The sequence below is a fragment of the Sciurus carolinensis genome, chromosome 19 (assembly GCF_902686445.1).
Source record: "Sciurus carolinensis chromosome 19, mSciCar1.2, whole genome shotgun sequence".
NCBI classification, from domain to species: domain Eukaryota; kingdom Metazoa; phylum Chordata; class Mammalia; order Rodentia; family Sciuridae; genus Sciurus; species Sciurus carolinensis.
The window spans coordinates 28896921-28916721 of record NC_062231.1 but is presented as its reverse complement, the minus strand read 5'-3'; the positions used below and the strand labels follow the sequence as shown (position 1 = coordinate 28916721).

Here is a 19801-nt window from a genome sequence, read left to right as displayed (position 1 = left end):
CCTTATTTTGAAACACTTTTAGACTCATGGAAATTTAAAAATTAAACAGGGAGACCCCATTGTGTTGTTGCCCCAGCTTCCTGTAGTGGTAACATCTAAAGTGGCACAGCGCCAGGGTCAGAGCCAGGAACCAGGCACTGCTACGGTGCACTCCCTGCGCACACATGTGGATTCCCTAGGCTACGCAAACGTGTGCACTGTAAAATGTGTGTCCCATGTCTAGGTACACATGGCCACCACAGCCAGGACACGCAACGTTCCTCCTTCCTAGAACCCCGGACTCCACCTCATGGCCGGGGGCCTGCTCTTACGGAGGGTCAACCTCTGAGATCCAACATTCACACTGGCACACCCCTGAGCGTAACAGTGGGCCTGTCCCGCGCTCTGCAGTCTGTAGTGAGGTTTCTCCTGTGCCTTAAGCAGGTTTTCACAGTAGGTGGTTCCTGTGTCCGCTGAGCACATTGTTCCTGGTACCTTTTGGTGCCTGAGTCCACATTGTGGTTCCCTCGGGTATCGCTGTGTTAGTGACCTCTTGCTGTGCAGCGCATCATTCCAAAATGCCCCCAGGGCATATTTCTGTAGATCATCTAATGCTTTATAACAAATGACCCCCCAGTCTAGCCACTCGACCCCATGAGCACTTCCTACTGAGATAGGGCTGTGTCTGAGGGCAGGATTTAGGAGCCGCTTGGGGTGTCCCGCGAGGCTGAGGTCCACTCTGGCAGGGCTGTAGCCATCTCAGGCTGCACGGTCTGCTCCTGAGCTCTCCACTTGTTGCAAGCCTCAGCTGCTCTCTGGCTGTTGACCAGAAGATTGTTCCTACTCTGTGGGCCTGTCCCCATGCTACTCACTGCGCGACAGCAGCTTCCCATGTCTCCAAGGGGCTTCCTGCCCCAGGACGGAAGCCACAGTGTTTGTCTAACCGGGTCTCAGAAGGGAGGTGTCCTCACTTCTGCTCTGCCCTGCTGCTGGTGGGTGGACTTCTGACCATGCCACTCTAGATGGACAGTGAACTCCACCCCTTCAGGGAGGGCCTGGGTGCAGCCCTAACTTTTGGAACCTTGAGGTGTTTCTGTCCGCATTGTGTTTTAAGGAACCTGTTTGCTGTTTATCTTGCATGAGGGGTGATCTTGAGGACAGGAGGCTCCGAGGCTCTTTTTGCTCACTCTGAATCTGCCTCCTGCTTACGACTGTCTTTTGTTTGCACTGCCAAGATGTCTTCTGAGAAGCAGACTTTCCATCTTTCAGGGAAGCTTAGCTGGGTCTGCTGACTTCCTGGGCACTAGATGACTTTTGGAATTTGATCTTTGTCAGAATTCAAGAAGCCTGCCCTGAGGGATTCTCTGCCCATTGTTCAGCAAATCCTGCTGAACCTTCCCTCTTCACTGGTAGATAATGTAGCCAGCCTGATGTGTAGGTCTGTTCTTTGTGTGGTAGGTTCCCAGTTTAACTTTCTTGTACATTAGACTGAGTCTTAAAATCATTTTGTTCCCGACTCAATGTTAAAGTTGATGTCAATTATATGAATGTTAGTAAGTCTGAAAAGCAGCTTGATGCTGTAGGAGTGCTTCTACACTCTAGATCCTAAGTCACAATGTTGCAATAGGAAATTTGGAAGAATCTCTTAGAGATTATCTCCCAATTCATAATTCCAGGTTTGCAGAGCTACAGACCTATACTCAGCTCAACTTCAGACCCATAGAGGATGGTAAATGTGACATTGTTATTGAAAAACCAACGTATTTCATGAAACTAGATGCAGGTAAGAAAATTTGTTGCTTAAATTTTGGCTAATGCAGCTTTAATCTTTTTTGATATTTGTATATAGTCATTTTCTATGAATTTTTTAAAAAGCAATATGACTAATGCTGGATTTGCTTTTTGTTTCCTACTCTGAAGTCAATGAACTAGTTTGAACTTCCTGTTACTTTACACTTTTGGTATTCTGGAAGACACCCTCACATTTATACCAAGTGACTCATTCAAAAATCACAAGAAGTAGGCCTGCTTTCACCTCTGTAACTAAATTTACCCCATCTGGTTTCATAATATCCTGACTTGGATTGTGTTTTTTTTTTTAATTATTTTTTTAATTTTTGTCATTGCTGATGTTTTGTTCTTTTTATTTTGGGGACTGGGGATTGAACCCAGGGGTACTTAATCACTGAGCCACATTCCCAGCCCGTTTTATTTGGAGACAAGTTTTTGCTAAGTTGCTTAGGAACTCCCTACATTGCTGAGACTGGCCTTGAACTTGAGGTCCTCCTGCCTCAGCCTCCTGAGTTGCTGGGATTACAGGTATGTGCCACCATGCCCAGCTGGACTGTGCTTTACTACCTTTTTTAAATGTAGAGGCCATGGGTATACTGTGGGTAAAAGAGAAATGTCCACAAATCCACCCCTGTCAAACTTCCTAATACCATTTCCATGACTAAAGTGACCTTAACATTCTTTTGGAAGTTAACCACTGCAGTATATTCTTGGGGAGGAAAAGAAAAAAAACAACAACCACTAGAATTCTTTTCCCATTTATGCCCATGGGCTTGCATCTTGCTGCCAAGAGTAACTTTGGCTTGGTGACTGGTTGCCCTGGAGAGGGGAGACATGGGCCACAGTCTTGTCTCTGTCCATGTCTGCATCACGTGGACTCTCAGGAGAGGCTGGGTGTGAAGAGCCCATCAGAGGAGCTGAGAAGCACCGTTACCTGTCCATCCGCTTTCCTGTCTGCCAGCCTTCTGGTGATCGTGCATCACAAAGTGTTAGATTCTGCCCTCAGGCAAGTTTAGATCTCTGAACTAAGAGCGAGTAAATACGCCAGGTTCGGAGGTCTGGCTCACTTTGAGAACCATGCACGCGCCTGCTGCAGGAGAGGGATGTGTGAGCCCCGGGATCTGTGCAGCTCTGCAGGGGTGTGAGGGGTGACCACCAAGCAGGCCGTGCCTCTGCCTCTTCTGTCCCTGCCGACTCTCAGACAGGGAGGACGGAGGAGCGAGCTGCAGCAGAAGAGGCCCACACTGGGCACATTTCCCCAGGGGGTGGCCTGAGACTGCCCTGGGCCATAAATCCTCGCAGCACCGGGCACTGCCCGGGCGTGCCCCATTCCTCCACAAATGTCCAGAACTCGCCGAGTTCCGTCCAGGAGCTCGTGGATGACCTGGGGGAGGGGCAGGCATCTTGTAGAGCTTTATTTTTCTTGTTAATTTGAAAATATGCTCTTTACCAAGATGTTTCTGAGTGAAAAAAAATCAGCCTTTCCAAGCCTCGTCTAAGACGCGAGGTTGCCCAGAACCGAGTAGTTCTTGCTCTCTCTTTCTGGCAGACGATGTTGTTCACGGCGACGTGAACTCAGGATGTTGTGCAGCTTCTGCTTTTGAGATTCCCTGTTTTTCTTTCCACCGACATTTTCCTTCCTTGGAAGTGCATGTCGGAGATGTCCCTCCTTGGGACGTCGCCCCAGGTGGATTTGCACATTTCCGGTTGGGTGCTGGTTGCTGGGTGCTGCAGCCCCACATCAGGAGCACCCGTGTCCCGCTGGCTTTCAGTGGAACACGCAGATGGTGCGTGTGGTGGCAGCCACAGCCCCTCCTCTCTGACCTAGCCGGCCCTGGCCGAGGGTCTCACTCTGCCGGCACGGAGCCTCCTCTTAGATTCTTGGTTCAAGCAGGTGCTCAGCCTAGCTGTTCCGGGTGAGAGGCCCACGCCTGGTCCCTCTGTGAGCGCTGAGCTGGGCTTCGCCAGGGTGTGCTCTTTCAGCCGGAGCAGGACGTGTTCTCCGCTTCTCCGCGAGAGCTGGCTGGTATTTTATCAGCAGTGGCACAGGCGGCCATTAAACAGGGCAGAAGAGACAAGAATGGACCTACCTCGATGTCACTTGTCACCAACACATCGTGAAAGGGTCTTGCTGAATTGATTTCTTAAAACACGAGCACAAAGGACAATGATCAGGCTTCATGTTCCTTGGTTCCAGTGCACGTCCTGTTTGTTTTCCCCACTTATTTCAACTCACAGTCCGCCCAGTGCGGGTGATGGGGTGAAGGTTGCTTCGTGCTTGTGCTGGGGGCTGGTTGACGCAGATGTCTTTCCTGACACCAGGTATCAACATGTATCACCACTTCTGCGACTTTATCAATCTCTACATCACTCAGCACGTGAACAACTCCTTCAGCACCGACGTGTACGTCGTGATGTGGGACACGGTGAGTAGCTGCGCGTGCCCTTCTTCTGCCTGGTCAGGGTGTCACCGGGGCAGAACTTCCCCGCACACGTAACTGTCCCCATGTACACGTGCAGCACACAGGCGCAGCTGAGCAGCTGTGTGCACACTAACGGTGATGGTGGCGCCTGCAAGGGAGGCTGCCCACACCGCAAGTCCGCACCTGCGCGGATCCTCTGTGGTCCAGCCAGACGTCCTGGTTCTGACCCCCGGGGTCATGCCCCCAGGTGACATTGCAGGGAGGTGACAGCCTGCTGGCTGTCAGGGCAGCGCCTGGCATCTCTTCCGGGGGAGTCGCAGCAGCCTGCACAGCATGGCCAGGTGCACGGAGGCCAGGTCCACCGGGGGCAGGGGCAGCTGCTGGGGCCAGTGCCTCCTGGAGCGGCTGCATTGGCACGGCCCCCAGGACCCTGCCAGAGGTGCTCCCAGTGCCAAGAGTCACGGTGCCAGGGAAGCCCAGGCCCGGCTCCCCAGCCCTGGTGCAGCTCACCCGCCAAGCGTCTTTGAATCGGGAGCACCGTTGTCTAGAGGCATAGCTGACGTGGGCCATCGCCATTTCCAGAGGGCGCTGGACACGGAGCTCCCCACAGAGGGAGCTGTTCGTGGGGCTGCTCTGTGGCTGTGGAGGTTGTGGCCGTTGCCCGCAGGCCTTTGCTGGGGTTCCGGTGCCCTGGGAGTGGGAAGGTCTCTGAGCACAGGGGAAGACGGTGCCCTCCTCGCCTCTTCCAGGGCAGGAGCTTGCAGGCCACGCTCACGGTTGCACTGGCCCTCGGAGGCCCTGCTGGCTCGGCAGGCTGCTTTGCCCTTCAGGACCCACCTGCCCTTGCCTCCCCGCCTGCCCTCGTGCCCTGCGGATGAGGGACTCTGCTGTGGGTTGTGTTTGGGGCGAGTTTTCACTGCAACTTCGGAGAGGAAGTGAGGCCTGGCTGGCAGGGAGCGCTGTGGGATTCCACCTTGACGTGGAACCCTGGGTGACCGTGGCCTCCCTGTGCGGTCTGCGAGGATGTGGGCTGTTGAGAGCAGGCTTCCCACATGCTTTCCAGAGGCTTCCACGGATGCAAGCCTCCTTGCATGTCTCAGGCTTCCTGGGGTGGCCTAGGGCAGACCGAGCCAGCCTCCGCACCCTGGCCTTCTGTGTGCCTGCCGGGGTGGGACAGGGCACCTGGCCATGTGAGATCACAGGCCACCGGGTCTGCTGGACCTGTGAGGTCAGCAGTCTGGCCTTGACTGGCATGGTGGGCAGAGCAGATGAAGCCACTGGGCTGGGTGGCTGGCATGCTGTCACCTTCCTCCTCCACTGCCCCTGGCATCCCTCATGACCCTGTGTTGTTGGTCAAGGGCACTTGCTTGTGGCTTGGGGTGTCCACACCGGCAGCTACTGGTTACTCCAGAGTCCGGGCTGTGGAGGCTTCAGGGCCGGGATGGGGAGTCAGTAAGCACTATAGGTCTCGTGGGTGCTGAGCTCCTCTGTGCTGGCCAGGCCTTAGGCAGCCACGTTCCCCACAGGCTGTGACGTGCATCCTGCAGGGTGGACAGTACCACCAAAGTCAGTGCTGAGGGCCTCGGGGGCACTGAGCATCCTCCAGGGTGGACAGTACTGCCAAAGTCAGTGCTGAGGGCCTCGGGGGCACTGCGGTTGGACAGGGAGGTGGCTGTGACCTTGGTGAGCTTTAGACGCCGCCCCCCAGTGCCTGTGGGGCCTTCTCTCTCCTGCTCCTCCAGCCCTGCACTTTGGCTGCTCCCTCCCGGCCCCCTAGAGGCACTGTTCTCCAGACGCCTTGTGGGCACTCCAGGCACTCAGGTGGGCGCTCAGGTGGGTGCTCAGGTGGGCTAGAATGGATGGGAGGGAGCTGGCTTCTCGCAGCTTACCGGGCTGAATCTGGAGCCCTGTTATTTCTCTGCGATCGTGAGAGTCATACCTGATTGTAGCGAGTTCCAGCAACGCAGAGGTGTGCGGAGTCTCAGGAAAGTTTCCTTCTCTCTTCCATGGACCCCCAGGGTGGCCACCGTTGGCCTGTGTGTGAGTCCCTTGCAGGACTCTGCCTTGTTCTGCAGTGGAGAGGAGTCAGTGGTGACGTGCGCTGTTTTAGCTGTAGGCTTTGGAGCCCTCCTCGCTGTTCGTTCTGTCCCACATGAAGCGTTCTCTCTCACGGCCTTTGCTCAGGAGCACATGGGCACGTATGCAGATGGCGGCCCGTCTGTGTTGAGTGCATCTGTGACACGGTGGCGCACAGAAACCCCACAGCAGCTGTAGTTTCAGAGATGTGAGATGTGGGCGGGGTCCAGCAGAGCCCTTGGTGGACGTCTGTGTGGCCTGACTGGGGCCCACGCTGCTCTGCCTGTCCTGTGGTGCTGGCTTGTCGGGGATCACGTGGGACTCGGTGCCAACGGGCGAAGTCGGGTTTTGCAGCCGCCTTGAGTGGCCGGGCGGTGCCCTTCCTTGACCCTCGGCTCCCGTCCTGTCCCTCTTTCAGAGCTCCTCTGGGTACCGGGACCTGTTCTCCGAGACCTGGAAGGCCTTCACAGACTATAACGTCATACACTTGAAGACCTACGATTCCAGAAGGGTACTGCAGGCTGGCTGTGGAGGCTGCGGCCGGGGAGGTCCACGCGTTGTTGCTTCCCCACTGGCTCCGCACGTCTGGGTGTCCTGTTTAACTGGAAGGCTTGCTTCCATCCACCGTGTACTTTTTCAAGCCTTTCTTCTGTCACTTTTCCAAAGACTGTGCATTTTATTCCCTCTGACACGTGGCTCAGTGGCAGAGCGCTTTGCCTAGCAGGTGTGAGGCTCTGGGCTCGATCCTCAGGACCCCATAAAAGTGAATAATAGAGTAAAGGCATTGTGTCCATCCACAACTAGAAACATATGTATGTGCGCCACAGACGGCGTTTCCACGCAAAGTGGAGCTGCGTCTTCCACAGGACAGGGCTGGCTCGGGGCAGGGTGCGAGCTCGGCCCCTCATCGCTCACTCCTCTTCCTCCTCAGGTCTGCTTCAGAGACGCGGTCTTCTCGCTGCCGCCCCGCATGCAGTACGGGCTGTTCTACAACACGCCCCTGGTAAGTGTGCCCGCGCCAGGACGCGAGGGCGCCTGGCAGCCTGCTGGGCGCTCACGCACGGCCACCTGTGCCCACCCTAGATCTCGGGCTGCCAGCACACCGGGCTCTTCAGGGCCTTCTCCCAGCACCTGCTGCACCGGCTGCACATCAGGCAAGAGGGCCCCCAGGTGAGCGAGCGTCCCGGTCGGAAGCAGCGGGACCCTGGCAGAGAGAGTGACCCGCAGGGCACGCAGTCTGGGCAGGCGTTTCCTGGATCGCCGCAGAGTGCTGGATCCTGGTGCTCCCGAGCTCGGCTGCGTACTGCTGACCAGCCCTTCGTTCCTCCTGCCCCGCCCACTTCCCTGCCTCGGTGTCCCCCGTTCCACCCCTGCTTCTGGGAGATGAGCGCCTTGGCACGCGTGGCACCCGTGTGTGCCTGGCTGGCTCCCTGTACGTGCTGTCCTCCATTTTCACCCAGGGGCCACCATGCAGGGCTGAGTCCTTCTTTGCTGTCCACTGTGGACTCCTAAGGGGGCATGCTGTGTTCCCGAGAGCAGGTGGGGATCCAGCTAAACGCTCCGCGCTCCCCAGGGGCCTCCAGGTCACATTTCTTCCTGTGAGACGCACGCTTTGGGTTCAGACGGCCACTCGTGGGTCCAGGCACGTGTGGCCTTATTTTCCGTTCCCATTTCGATTGCAGGATGGGAAGCTTCGAGTCACCATTCTTTCCCGGAGCACGGGCTACCGTAAGATACTGAACCAAGACGAGGTTAGTCTTCCACGTGCTCTCCTGACATCACGTGCTGAATTCACCCCGTGACTCACGCGCCTCGCTTTTTCGCGTTGCTTGGGAAACGTCAGCTTGGAGCTCTGCGGTCAGGGTTTGCAAGGCTTGACGGCCTGTGGCCGACTGAGTTACCAGACTTGACTGGCGGGTGGCAGTCGCACACCACCTTCTGCTGGAGCGTCCAGGTGCCCCTGCTGAGCCGGGAAGGGGCCCAGCTGGCGTCCTGCCGCCTCACCACAGCAGCAGTGCGCTGTGCACTCGCCTCCAGGTGAGCCAGTGGCACTGTGCAGGTGTCTCTTAGAGATGGTTGGTGGCGTGGGGTGAGACCCTGGCCCTGGCAGCAGGTAAAGTTGCAGAGTCTCCGTCCACGTCGGGGGCAGTCTTGGGGATCGCTCGCCTCTTGGCACGCCAGCCCACTTCCACAGCACCAGTTCCTAAAACTGTCTCACCTCAGGCCGTGTCGGGCCCATGGAGCTGCAGCGCCCGGCGCGAGGGTGGCCTCCAGCCAGCAGTGTGGGCACAAAAGCCCCTTGAGGGCCGGGAGGCGGCTCAGCGCAGGCCCTGGGTTCCGTCCCAGCACGTGCAGGAGCCTGGTGAGCACCAGCCGGAGCCAGGCTTTGGAGCAGAGGCAAGATAGGGAGCCTTGCTGCCCGCGGAGCCGGTGGGAGGCAGACAGGAAACAGGCAGGTCGGCCAGTGGGGTGACTTCAGGAGCAGAGGTGTGTGCAGGGCGCTCTCCAGGTGCTGGGGGAGATGGGGGCCTGGAGAGGGGCCGCCCCTGCGGAGCCTTCATCAGAGCGGAGTCCAGCCAGGGAGAGCTTCCCGGGTGGAGGCAGGTGCTCCGTGGAACAGGCTTCTTTTGTCCTGGAAATGGGGAGAACGCTAAGGTGGCTGCAGCATCTCCAGAGAGCTGGGGCTGTCAGAGGAGCTCAGAGGAGCCGGGCGTGGCGCGACCTCATGGTGGACCAAGGTCAGGACCTGGGCTTTGTTCCGGCGTGAGTCAGAAAGCCTGGAGCAGGTGTGGTGACCGGACAGCGTCCCTTGTCCCTCTGCCTGGTTCTCAGCACTGGGACCTGTGACTGGGGGCCTGCGTGTGAGGGAAGCTGTGCAGCAGGTGGAATGGGTGTCCCTAAGCTGCCTTGGAACAGGGAGGCTGGCCTGCATCCCGGCTGGCCCTGAGCTCTGTCCACCGTCCGCCCAGAACCTCTGCCCTGCCTGGGGAGCTCGTCTCTTGGCTGGATTCTCGAAGATCAGACCTCAGCTTATCTTTCCTTGACGGTGGGAGAGGGAGGGACGGGCGAGGCGGGGGAGAGGGCCAGGCGGGGAGGACAGGGAGGCCGAGGTGCTGGCTGTGAAGCTGGAGGCAGGGCGGGAGCCTCAGGTGTGGAAGCTTCCAGGAGCTGGGGAGGGGATCTCACGGGACCCAGCCCCTGTGGGACGTGGACCCTATAGAGCAGCCAGAGGATGCGGTGTGTTGCTCTAAGCCTCAGGACTTGCAGTACCTTGTCACAGCCACACCAGGAGAGGCAGGGACTGGCTTATTTACCCTTAAATCACTGCCCGCACAGGGAGGTGGACGGCCCAGGGAGGGAGCGGCGACAGGGCTGCGGGGCGATTCTAGAGCTGGACCCGGCGTGCCGACTCGGAAGGCGCCGTATTGCAGTGAGGGCGCCCGGAAGGTCTTGAGAGTCGAATGTGACTCGCTGACTCAGCCTGAGCAGCTAGTGGACTTGAAGCAGGAAGGATTTAGGAAGGGGTGTGTGTTCAGGCTTTGATGGATAAAATATCTGCATGGGTCACTTTGGATGCCTAACCGTCTGATCAAAATTGTGAAGTTGGCATGCCCTCTCAGGACCTTGTGGACGGGGGAGGACGTGGGCAGGTGGCAGACTACAGAAGCTCAGTGGTTGGGAGAACTGAGTGTGTGTGTATTTGCGTGTGTGTGTGTGTGTGTGTGTGTGCGCGCATGCGTGACTATGTTAAAGACCCAGAAGGAAAATAAAGTCCACCCCCGAGTTCTGTGGGGCATTGGGTCCAGGACCCTGGCAGATACCAACATCTGTGGACGCTCAAGCCCCTGTGCAGAACAGCATGGTATTTGCATTGAACCCATATTCATGCTCCTGTGTTTTTAAAATCACCTCTAGATTAATTATATTGCCTGAGACAATGTAAATGATATGCAAGTCATCGTACCACATCCGTTAGAGAATAATGTCAAGAAAAAACCTGTCCATTACAGACTCAATGTGTGTGTGTGAGCAAGTGCGCGTGCCTGCGTGTGGTGCTGGGGTTGAAACCAGGGCCTGTGCACACTGGGCAAGCAGTACCTCTGACCGCACCCCCAGGCCCCTGCAGATGCAGCTTTTAAGGAAATTGGAGCTGAGGTTGAACCCAGGCCTCACATGCTAAGTCTGTGCTCTGCTACTGAGCCACCCGCCAGCCCCTGAATATTTTCAGTCTGTGGTTGGTCGAGTCTAGGGACGCGGGACCCTGGGTTTGGAGGGCCAAGTGCAGGTCAGTGAGCCTTTGTTGGTTGGACAGATGGAAGCTCAGCAGCAACAGGTTGTGGACGACAGATGCCGGGCGCTGCTCGCACGTCCAGCCTAAACCTTGTGCTCTTGTGCATTCTGTCCTCCTGGGCCCCAGACACATGTGGCCAGTGTCTTCTGCTGTCCTCTGCTGTAGGCCAAGGGCAGTGAATCTCAGGGCTAGATCACACCTGAGGTTGCCCTCTGCTGAGGAGAACCCTGGGCTCCGACCACAGGGACCAGCTGTGAGATTGCTTATTCTACTGCCTAAAGGCCTCTGGATCTTAGGGGAGTCCTAACTGACATGACCCTGGCCTTCAGGAAGGGGCCCGCGGGGAGCAGCGTCAGCCCTGGAGGAAGCGCAGTGGAGAGGCCAGAGTGCCTCGGAGCAGCGTCAGCCCTGGAGGAAGCGCAGTGGAGAGGCCAGAGTGCCTCGGAGCAGCGTCAGCCCTGGAGGAAGTGCAGTGGAGAGGCGGGAGCATCTCAGAGCAGGCTTGGTGTCATCAGACCTAGTCCTGCAGATCTCCCACTAGTGTTGCCCAGAGAGGAGCCCTGGTGACTCGGCTCCCAGTGCCAAGCCAAGGCCATCCAACAGGTGCTGTGTCCCTGGGACTGATGTTGCTTGAATGGGCACCAGCTGGCCGGGGAGAGAGCGCCTTTGGCTACACTCGGTTCGTGAACAGAGCGTCGAACCCTGCGGCTGGACTAAAGGGTGGTGCATCCACTTCCGCCAGGTTTGGGCAGTCGCATCAGAAGGGACAGACACTTCTCTGGTGTGGCTAGAAATCCTGAACTAGCGAGCGCTTGCTGGGGGCTCTCAGAGGCACATGATTTCTGCTGGGGCACCACCCTGAAAGGCCAAGGATGAGGCCCACTGGCCCAGGCCCCCCTGGGAGGATGGTCTTCCACCTGTCATCAGCCCTTCCACTCTGATGCAGAAGTACATTCCTGGGAGTCGGGGGCCGTTGGGAGAGGCCCTGGGTGCGATGGGCTGGTTGGGGTTTGGCCAGACCCAGGATCCGGGCAGAGGCCTGGACTTCAGTTGGCCTGTTCGCCAGCTCGGAGGTCCCGAGAGAGCTCCGTCTCACTTAAATGGGCATCGCAGTCCTGGGGCTGCAGCTCAGTGGTAGAGCCTTTGCCCTGCACGGGGGAGGCACTGGGTTCGAGCCTTAGCACCATATAAAAATAAATAGGTAAATAAAGACATTGTGTCCATCTACAACTAAAAACTATTTTTTTTTTTAAAAAGGGCATCATATCATAGTATTTACTGAATATGATTTTTTTTTTTCGGTGCTAAGGATGAAAGCCAGGGATTCTTTACGCTGAGCTATACCTCCAGCCCTTTTTATTTGAGACAGGCCCTCACTAAGTACTCAGACTAAACTTGAACTCGAGATCCTTCTGCCTCAGCCTCTCATGTCCCTGGGATTCCAAGTGTGTGCCACTGTGCTGGGCTTGGAGGTGATTTTTATGAGAATTAAGTAAAATAAACCTAAAGCACAAACGCCTGCACAGCTGGGTGTGGTGGCCACGCCTATGATCCCAGTGACCCAGGAGGCTGAGGCAGGAGGATGGTGAGTTCAAGGCCGGCCTCAGCGACTTGGGGATACCCTGTTTTAAAATTTTGAAATGGGGCTGGGGATGTAACAGAGTGGCAGAGCACCCCCAGGTTCAAGCCCAGCACCACAAAACAGACCAAAAGCAAATGCCTGCACGTCGGTGCACTTTAAAGCTCATTTTATAGTATGGTGGGCTGGGCGGCGCGCCCGGGGCTCCTCCCTGCTGGCAAGCTCTCTCCCTCAGAGTCAGCCAGCCGGCCAGCACCCCATGGCGCTGACTCTGCTGTGGGAGTGTTGAGCTGCCCCCCGGCCACATGTTCCAGGTGCAGAAACCGCTGGACGGCAGGGTCCACAGCGTTGGGCTGCTGGTGGGGGACGGAGAGAGCCCCGGCCTCGAGTTGGATGAGGGGTCAGGCGAGCTGCGTGCTTCCTGTGGCTGGGAGGGCGTCTTTCTTCTGTGCAGAGACACGGGATATCAGTGTTCCAGGGCACAGGCGCGGAGCACCTCCATGCGTCTGAAGCCAGGCTGTGGGTGGGCAGAAAGCCGCAGGCGGTCAGGAACGCTGCAGGTGGCGGCTGATGCCGCCCGGTGGGTGTGGCCGTGCCCGAGCTCCCGTGCTGGGCACCTGCGCCCAGGGTGGGCTTCTTTCAGCTTCAAACAGGCTCTGTGCCGGGGCCGGGTGGGGCAAGCGTGTTCGGGGTGAATTCAGGTGAGTTCGCAACAGTGGCCCGAGAGTCACTCAACACCTGAACGATACTACGTGCAAAGCCAAGGAATTTTAAGACCATTGGTGGAAACTAAATCCAAAGGGAAGGAGGGAACAAATTCCAAATGTCTCCCCTTTTTCCAGCTTGCGAGTAAACTGAGGACAGTGCCCATGTTTGAAGTCCGGCTCGTGGATTACAAGTACGGGTGAGTGACGGCTGCACCCGCACACGCTGTCCCCTTGGCCCGCGGAGCTGCAGTGCGGGGAAGCTTCCAGGGGAGCTCTTGACTCCCGGAGGCCTGGACAGGCCCGTAGACCCCAGCCGTGAAGGTGTGGCGTGGGCAAGGGCCCAGGGACGGCATGTCTCTGCAGCCTCCTGGACTGGCCCTGGGACACCTTGTTGCTATTCAGGAGAAGGACGAGTCCAGGTTTTATTTACTTGTTTACTTACTTACTTACTCTCTTACTTATTAGAGCTTAATGGTCATACACAGAGGACGGGTTCATCCCCACACACCCATAAATGCATGGAGATCGAGTTCTTTCCTGACCTCCCTTTGCCCTCTGGTCCTCCCCGCCCCTTCTCCTTCCTCTACCCCACCAGACTTCCTTTGCGCATCTATTAATTTGTATTAACTTGATTGGTCCTTTATCCTATCCTATCCTATCCTTCCCTCCCCTGTTCCTTTATTTTGCTCTAGCTTCTGCATATGAGAGAAAACATTGAGTTTCTGAGTCTGGCTTATTTCACTTACCATGATAGTCTCCATTTCCACCCATTTAGTGGCCAAGGTCATCATTTCATTCTTCTTTATGGCTGAGTAGAACTCCATTGTATAGACATACCACAGTTTCCTAATCCATCCATCTACTGACGGGTGAAATTTCTGATGTTTTTTAAAGACTTGACAACTAGTTCTGAATTTTAAAATGATGTCATGGACCTGATTTACCCTGCTAGCTACCAGGTTTCAACTTTGGACTTAAAATTATTTCTCTGAGAATAATTTGAGGGCCAGAGAATAATATGAAAGTTTAAAGAATCTTCCAAAATATTTTCACTTCTTTTGACATTCTGAAACCTCTAAGAGACTGAGGTGTACGGAGTGTCTGCGTTGTTTGTGGTCCAGGCGATTCCTGCTGGCTTTGGAGTTGTCTGGCTGTAAAGCAGCAGGCGTTCCTGGTTGGAAAGACCAGGACAGAGCAGCTCAAAAGAAAGGAGGGAAAAGTGAGAATTCTTGTCTCCACCCTCGGCCACCCAATCACAGTCTCATTCTCCAAATTCATGACTATGATGTCTTTTCTGTTCAGAAAAAGTCTACATGTCCCACACGAGTGCCCAGCGTAGACGGGGGCTGCGGTGCCACGGGGGTCACCCAGGGCCGCACGCGAGTCACAGCGCAGCGCTGTTGGCTTGACCAGGGTGGCCACCAGGCTGGCGTGGGGAACCCGGGGCCAGGCGTGGTGTGGCGCTAGTCCCCAGAGCCTCACTCCCCAAGTGCAGACCAGCGGCCACGGCGGAGCAGCTCAGCGTGCCCAGAGGTGCCGGAGGCCACGCCGCCTCTCAGCTGGCACTTTCCTCTGTCCTCGGAGGTCACACGGTGACTCCCCTTTACAGCTTCTTCCAACCTGGTGGCTTCTCTGGTTGCCAGGGGAGGAAGTGGCTGAGCTGCGACAGACAGAGCCAGAGCCCTGGCACCTGCTGGAGAACTGGAGAGGGCACTCGGGCCACGTCGCTGCCCGGCCGCTGGGGACAGACAGGGCTTCTCAGAGGAAGGGACAGGACAGTCAGTTCTCCACTGCCCGCCCGGGGAGCGAGGGACCTCACTCACACATCAGCGTGGGGGTGCCTGAGGGCGGACCCCTCAGCTGGCAGCGCGCGCTCCTGGGGACACCGAGGCACGCGCTCCTGGTGTGAGGCACGCACGGAGCTGCCGTCTGCCTTTCGATCTGGGGCCTTTTTGCTGTTGCTCAGGAGGAATTTGCCTTTGCCGCTTCCATCCGAGTGGTCTGCTGGTGCTCTTCTTCCCCTGGGCACAGTGGGACCGGACCTGTTGGTTGGGACCTTGTCGACTCACGTCACTGCCCTCCAGCATGCCCAGCCTTGAGCGAACCACTTTGGGCTGATGTTGGGCTCAGAGTTTGCACCTCTGTCCATGTTTAAAGAACACGGTGCTCCCTGCTGGGCGTGGCGTGGTGGGTCAGTCTGCGGCAAAGGCAGGAAGTGGTGCTGGCGGAATTGGGTCAATTCTGCGGGTGTGGATGGCATCGAGCAGCGCACGTCACACGCGGGGAAATTCATTTCCATTTTGAAGAAGCCCTTTCATTATCCTGAAGAAGCTTCAGTTTGGCGCTGGCATGTGGTGACATCGCTCGCCCTTGCTGATCCTTTTTTGTGATAGAGGGAGCGAGGTCGGGTTCAGGGCTCAGTCCTGTGGTAGGCTCTCCGTGGGTGTGAAGGCTGCCCTTTGGTTTGATCGCTCTATTTTCACGACTTTGTGGATGGCATGCCTCACTGGCTTTCTGTGTAAGGGAGCCTTAGGTTCTCTTTAGAAATGCACGTCTGAAGAAACTGTTGAGTCATAAGGAAATCAAGTTGCTAATCACTGGAGGATGCTTGAAATGGGCAAAAAAGTGTAGGTGTGGAGAGTGACTTCAGCGAATGCCCCCAGGAATCACGAGCCGACTTTCCCTCCTCCCCCTCTGGTGTTCTGCATGTTACAGAAAGTTCAGGTTTTTAGACCAGCTGCGGTTCACGCACAACACGGACATCTTCATCGGGATGCACGGCGCTGGCCTCACCCACCTGCTCTTCCTCCCAGACTGGGCTGTCGTGTTTGAACTGTGAGTGTGGGGCTTGGGGGTGGCTGGCGCTGACTGTCACTCTGAGGGCAGAGGCGTCACGATCGGCCTTCCCAGGCGGGTCCTGCCTTGGGGGAGTCCGGGAGGTCCAGAGGCAGCCTGGCAGGGCGCCCCCACACGATCCCCGCGGTGCCCCCAGGTTTCCCTGCTGAGTTCCTTCCTGCCTGCCTCTCCCACCACGAGCCTCTCAGGCAGTCCGTGGAGTGACTGTGTTGCAAGAGGACCTGGGAGCCGAGGATGTCAGTCCGCAGGTGGTCAAGTACTGACTCAGCATGTGCAGGGCCTGGGTTTGAGCCACAGCTCAAATTAAAAAAAAAAAAGAATTGCTATGTCTCGTCATGCACAGCACACCTCCAAACCCTGCCTGCCACCTCGTCCAGTGCTCACTGGCTCCTTGCTCAGGAAGTCCGGGCCGTGGAGGAAACGCTTGTCAGGGCGTCCCTGTACCTCTGCGGTCAGCTCTGGGTGTGGTCTTCCCTCCCGCACTGTGGTCAGGACCAGGCCCCGTTTTTGCCTCTTAGCAGCCTATCAGCAATCCCTGCTATTTTATTTCTCCCCTTCATATCTGAATATCTTGGTTGTATGGTTCCATTTTAAAAACCAAGTGACTCAGTGTGTAAACAGGAGGCTACTATTTAAGAACAGCGTTATCATAACCCTCCAGTGCTCTGGGAAACGTTGTAAAGCAGCGAGGGTTGGCCATGTCCCCAGATGATGGTGGGCCTGTGTCCTGCACTTCTCGCCGGGGAGAGAGGGAGGGACGGATAGAAGACAGAGGAAGGAGCAGAACGTAACGGAGGAGACGTGGACATTGAGTCCTAAGCTGGCCTCAGGCTCCGCTTCCTGTGTCAGCCAGCTAGCTGCACGCCCCGGGCTGCTCCCTCCCGTCTGCCTCCGTCTGTGCAAAGAATAACATCTTTCAAGACAGTATCGGTTCACAGGCAGTAGGGCCCACTGAATGAGGTCAGTCCCCTCTGTTCCTTGATCTTATTCTCTGTAAGGGTTAAGGCAGGTTCTGAGAATTTATTCAGTTAGTTAGTGTTTAGATACTTGCGTGCTGGAGACCAAGCCCAAGGCCTTGTGCATGCCAGACGCGTGCTCTACCACTGAGCTACAGCCCCAGAATATCTTAAATATTATCTTTTTTCAGTCTTGCTAACTGTTTACGAACCCTGTTGCAAGAACATACTTGGGTGGTGCGTGTCTTGGCCACATAGAATTGTGGACTGGGGAAACCCTTGGTGTTGACACCCTTGTGTCCCCAGATACAACTGTGAAGATGAACGCTGTTACTTAGACCTGGCCCGGCTGAGGGGCATCCACTACATCACTTGGCAAAAGATGGACAAAATCTTTCGTCCCGAGAAGGTAAAGTTGAGTCACTTTAAACACTGATTATTAAAACACTGTGATCACTAAACTTCAAAGAGAAACTGCTCCTCTCTAAATAGTGAGTTAGCATAGAGGATATTGGCCAGTTGGACAAAATTTCAATGTCATTAGACAGCTTTGTGAAACCTGGGCATAGAAAGATTGGATTAATACAGCAGGAATCAACAGTGGGCGCTGCTTGTCTGTGAAAATGAAGTTTTACGGGGAGTGGTCACACTTGTGTGTCTGTGTCACCTCATCTGCTTCTGCGCTCGGCGGAGAGCCGGGTGACAGACTGAGAGCATGTGCTCGCAGGGTTGGCAGGTGGAGAGTGGCCACCGGCCCTTCCTAGAAAGAGCTTGCTGACGTCTGATGTGTAGCATGAGTGGAAACGGCTGCCTGGCCAAGGTTAAAGGACCACCCTGGTGCGAGGAAAGCACGCCCCCAGTGGTTTGTGGTCTGTGTTCTGGTTGTCTTCACAGAGCGACCACCCGACTCTGGCAGATCACGAGAAGTTTAACAATTACTCTTTCGACGCAGAAGAATTCTTGCGTCTTGTCCTTCAGGCTGCAGACCACGTACTGCACCACCCCAAGTGGCCGTTTCAGAAGACTCACGATGAGCTGTGAATGTGGCGAGCCTGTGGGCAAGAAGAGGGTCACACAGCCCTCCTCCCGAGGTGCCAGCTGGCAAAACAGCCAGTCTCTTCCCAGCGCCACGCGACCTCTTCCAGACCAAACGCACTTTGAGGACGTTTGTGTTTTGTAGTCTCCGTTTCATGTGTTCATTGTGTCATTGCTACAATAGCAATACTTTTGCACTGAAAGATGTACTTTTTATGGTTTAAAACTGGGTAATTGAGCTTTCTTCTTAGGGATACCAAAGTTTTCAATTTTCTCAGCTTTACAGATTTGTAAACGTTTTTGTAAAATAGCTTCTGATTGTAACTGCAGACTATTCTGACCTGTTGGTATTTGAGTAAATTAAGAACGGCTCTTTTACTGGCCGTGATCTCTTCATCATGCTGTCAGGAAAGGACACACACACACACACACACACACACACACACACACGCCGCGATTTCCAGTCCAGTCTACAGGACCGTCTTGCAGATGAGCGTCTAGCCTGCTGCAGGCTGTGGGCATCGAGAGCCGAGTGTGCCTCTGTGTTAACACGGACTCAGACGTTGCATATTGCGATCATGTTTTCCCCACGCGTGACAACTCCACGTGACAAACCCAGTCAGTCCCTCGGGGCTGGTTTGCACCGACTCCTGTGGAGCATCAGGTTGAATTTGCAGGGCCTGGTCTCTGCCATGCAGGTGTCTGTGGCTGCGTAAGTGTGCACATCTACCGGGATCAGTGGCGAGGGCCCCAGTCTTTGTACAGATCTCAGTGGCCAGAGGGAGATGTTCCCCTAACAAAGTAAGACAAGAAAAAGGTGAATGTGAATTTTCCAATCAAGTGAAATCCATAAAAAGTGCCATCAATTAAAAAGAATGCCAGAATGCATTTCTACCCCTTGAATTGACTAATGGCTTCCTGTTTGTGAACTATGCATTTAGCTGTCGGAAGCCATGGATTTTTTTTGTACCACAGAATGTGAGGTTCACATTTATTAACACTTGAGTCATCTAATTGGAGAATAGTTACTTCTCTCTCATTTTTTTTGGTGCTGGGGATTGAACTCAGGGGCACTCAACCACTGAGCCACATCGCCAGCCCTATTTGCATTTTTTATTTAGAGACAGGGTCTCACTGAGTTGCTTGCTGTTGCTGAGGCTGGCTTTGAACTGGTGATCCTCCTGTCTGAGCCTCCCAAGCTGCTGGGATTACAGGTGTGCCCGGCTACTTTTGTTTTTTAAAAGTGGGGGTTAGCAAATTGCAACAAAACTAAAGATTTTTTTTTTTTTTTTAAATTTAGAGTTGTTAAAAAAAAAAAAAGAACATGCAACACAAGAGTGATACCCAAACAAAATATCTGTATCTGAACCTTCCCAGAAGTTGGCTGAAGCTTCCTTTAAAGGACTGTGACGGGCTTCTAGAGTAGTCATCGTTACTAAAATATCTGTGGAGAAAATTGTGACTCTCTGTGGCGAAAGCTCCTGTTTGGTTTTGAAATTGTATAAAAGGAAGGAGAACATCGAGCCTTCTTAAGTGACAGGGATTGCCACTCTTCCTTGCAGAGGGCACCGAGTCCCCCTGCAGGGATTTTCCAGGCCCTGCTGTGCCCGAGTCTGAACCCGAGCTTCAGCATTTATCTTCTTACCGCCCTTTAAGAACGGGTGGACACGGGACTCAGACTACCGAGAATTTCAGAAACCCTGCACAATTCCACAATAAAACTCTGGATATTTAGCATTTAGAATCCATTTTATACAAGCAAGAATGTACTTTTCACACTTTTATTATGAAATTAACTTCCACGAGACTTTTAGGTGGGACAAAAGCAGGTCTTCAATTTGTTATAGTATTTAAAATGTCAAGCCTGACTTTGTTCTTCGTTATGAATTCGAAGGGGGTGCATTTCATTGTACATTTGGGGTATGGCTTTGGAATAAATTTTCTTATATTTCAATTAAATAGCTGAACTCTTTTCATTTGCAGGGTTCCTGTGTCTGAATGTGATCTACTTGCTTTCCTCCTCAACCTGGTAGTTTGTAGAGTATGAAAATTAAGGTGCTCACTGACGAAGAATTCAGTTTAATTGAAAATCATACTTCACGTTCATT

The 19801-nt window shown here is 54.8% G+C and overlaps 1 protein-coding gene across 3 annotated transcripts in view; it reads left to right on the top strand.

The window, feature by feature from the left end:
• Window positions 1–19665, top strand: part of Eogt (EGF domain specific O-linked N-acetylglucosamine transferase) — a 29405-nt gene extending 9740 nt beyond the window's left edge. For all 3 annotated transcript variants that reach the window (XM_047534830.1, XM_047534828.1, XM_047534827.1), the window contains 10 exons: window positions 1656–1762; window positions 4093–4196; window positions 6688–6780; window positions 7201–7272; window positions 7353–7439; window positions 7952–8020; window positions 12982–13043; window positions 15562–15681; window positions 16965–17067; window positions 17553–19665. In XM_047534830.1, the coding sequence (XP_047390786.1) occupies window positions 1656–1762; window positions 4093–4196; window positions 6688–6780; window positions 7201–7272; window positions 7353–7439; window positions 7952–8020; window positions 12982–13043; window positions 15562–15681; window positions 16965–17067; window positions 17553–17699 (964 nt within the window). In that variant the 3' untranslated portion in view covers window positions 17700–19665. The remainder of the gene's footprint in view (window positions 1–1655; window positions 1763–4092; window positions 4197–6687; window positions 6781–7200; window positions 7273–7352; window positions 7440–7951; window positions 8021–12981; window positions 13044–15561; window positions 15682–16964; window positions 17068–17552) is intronic.
• The last annotated feature ends 136 nt before the right edge of the window (window positions 19666–19801 follow it).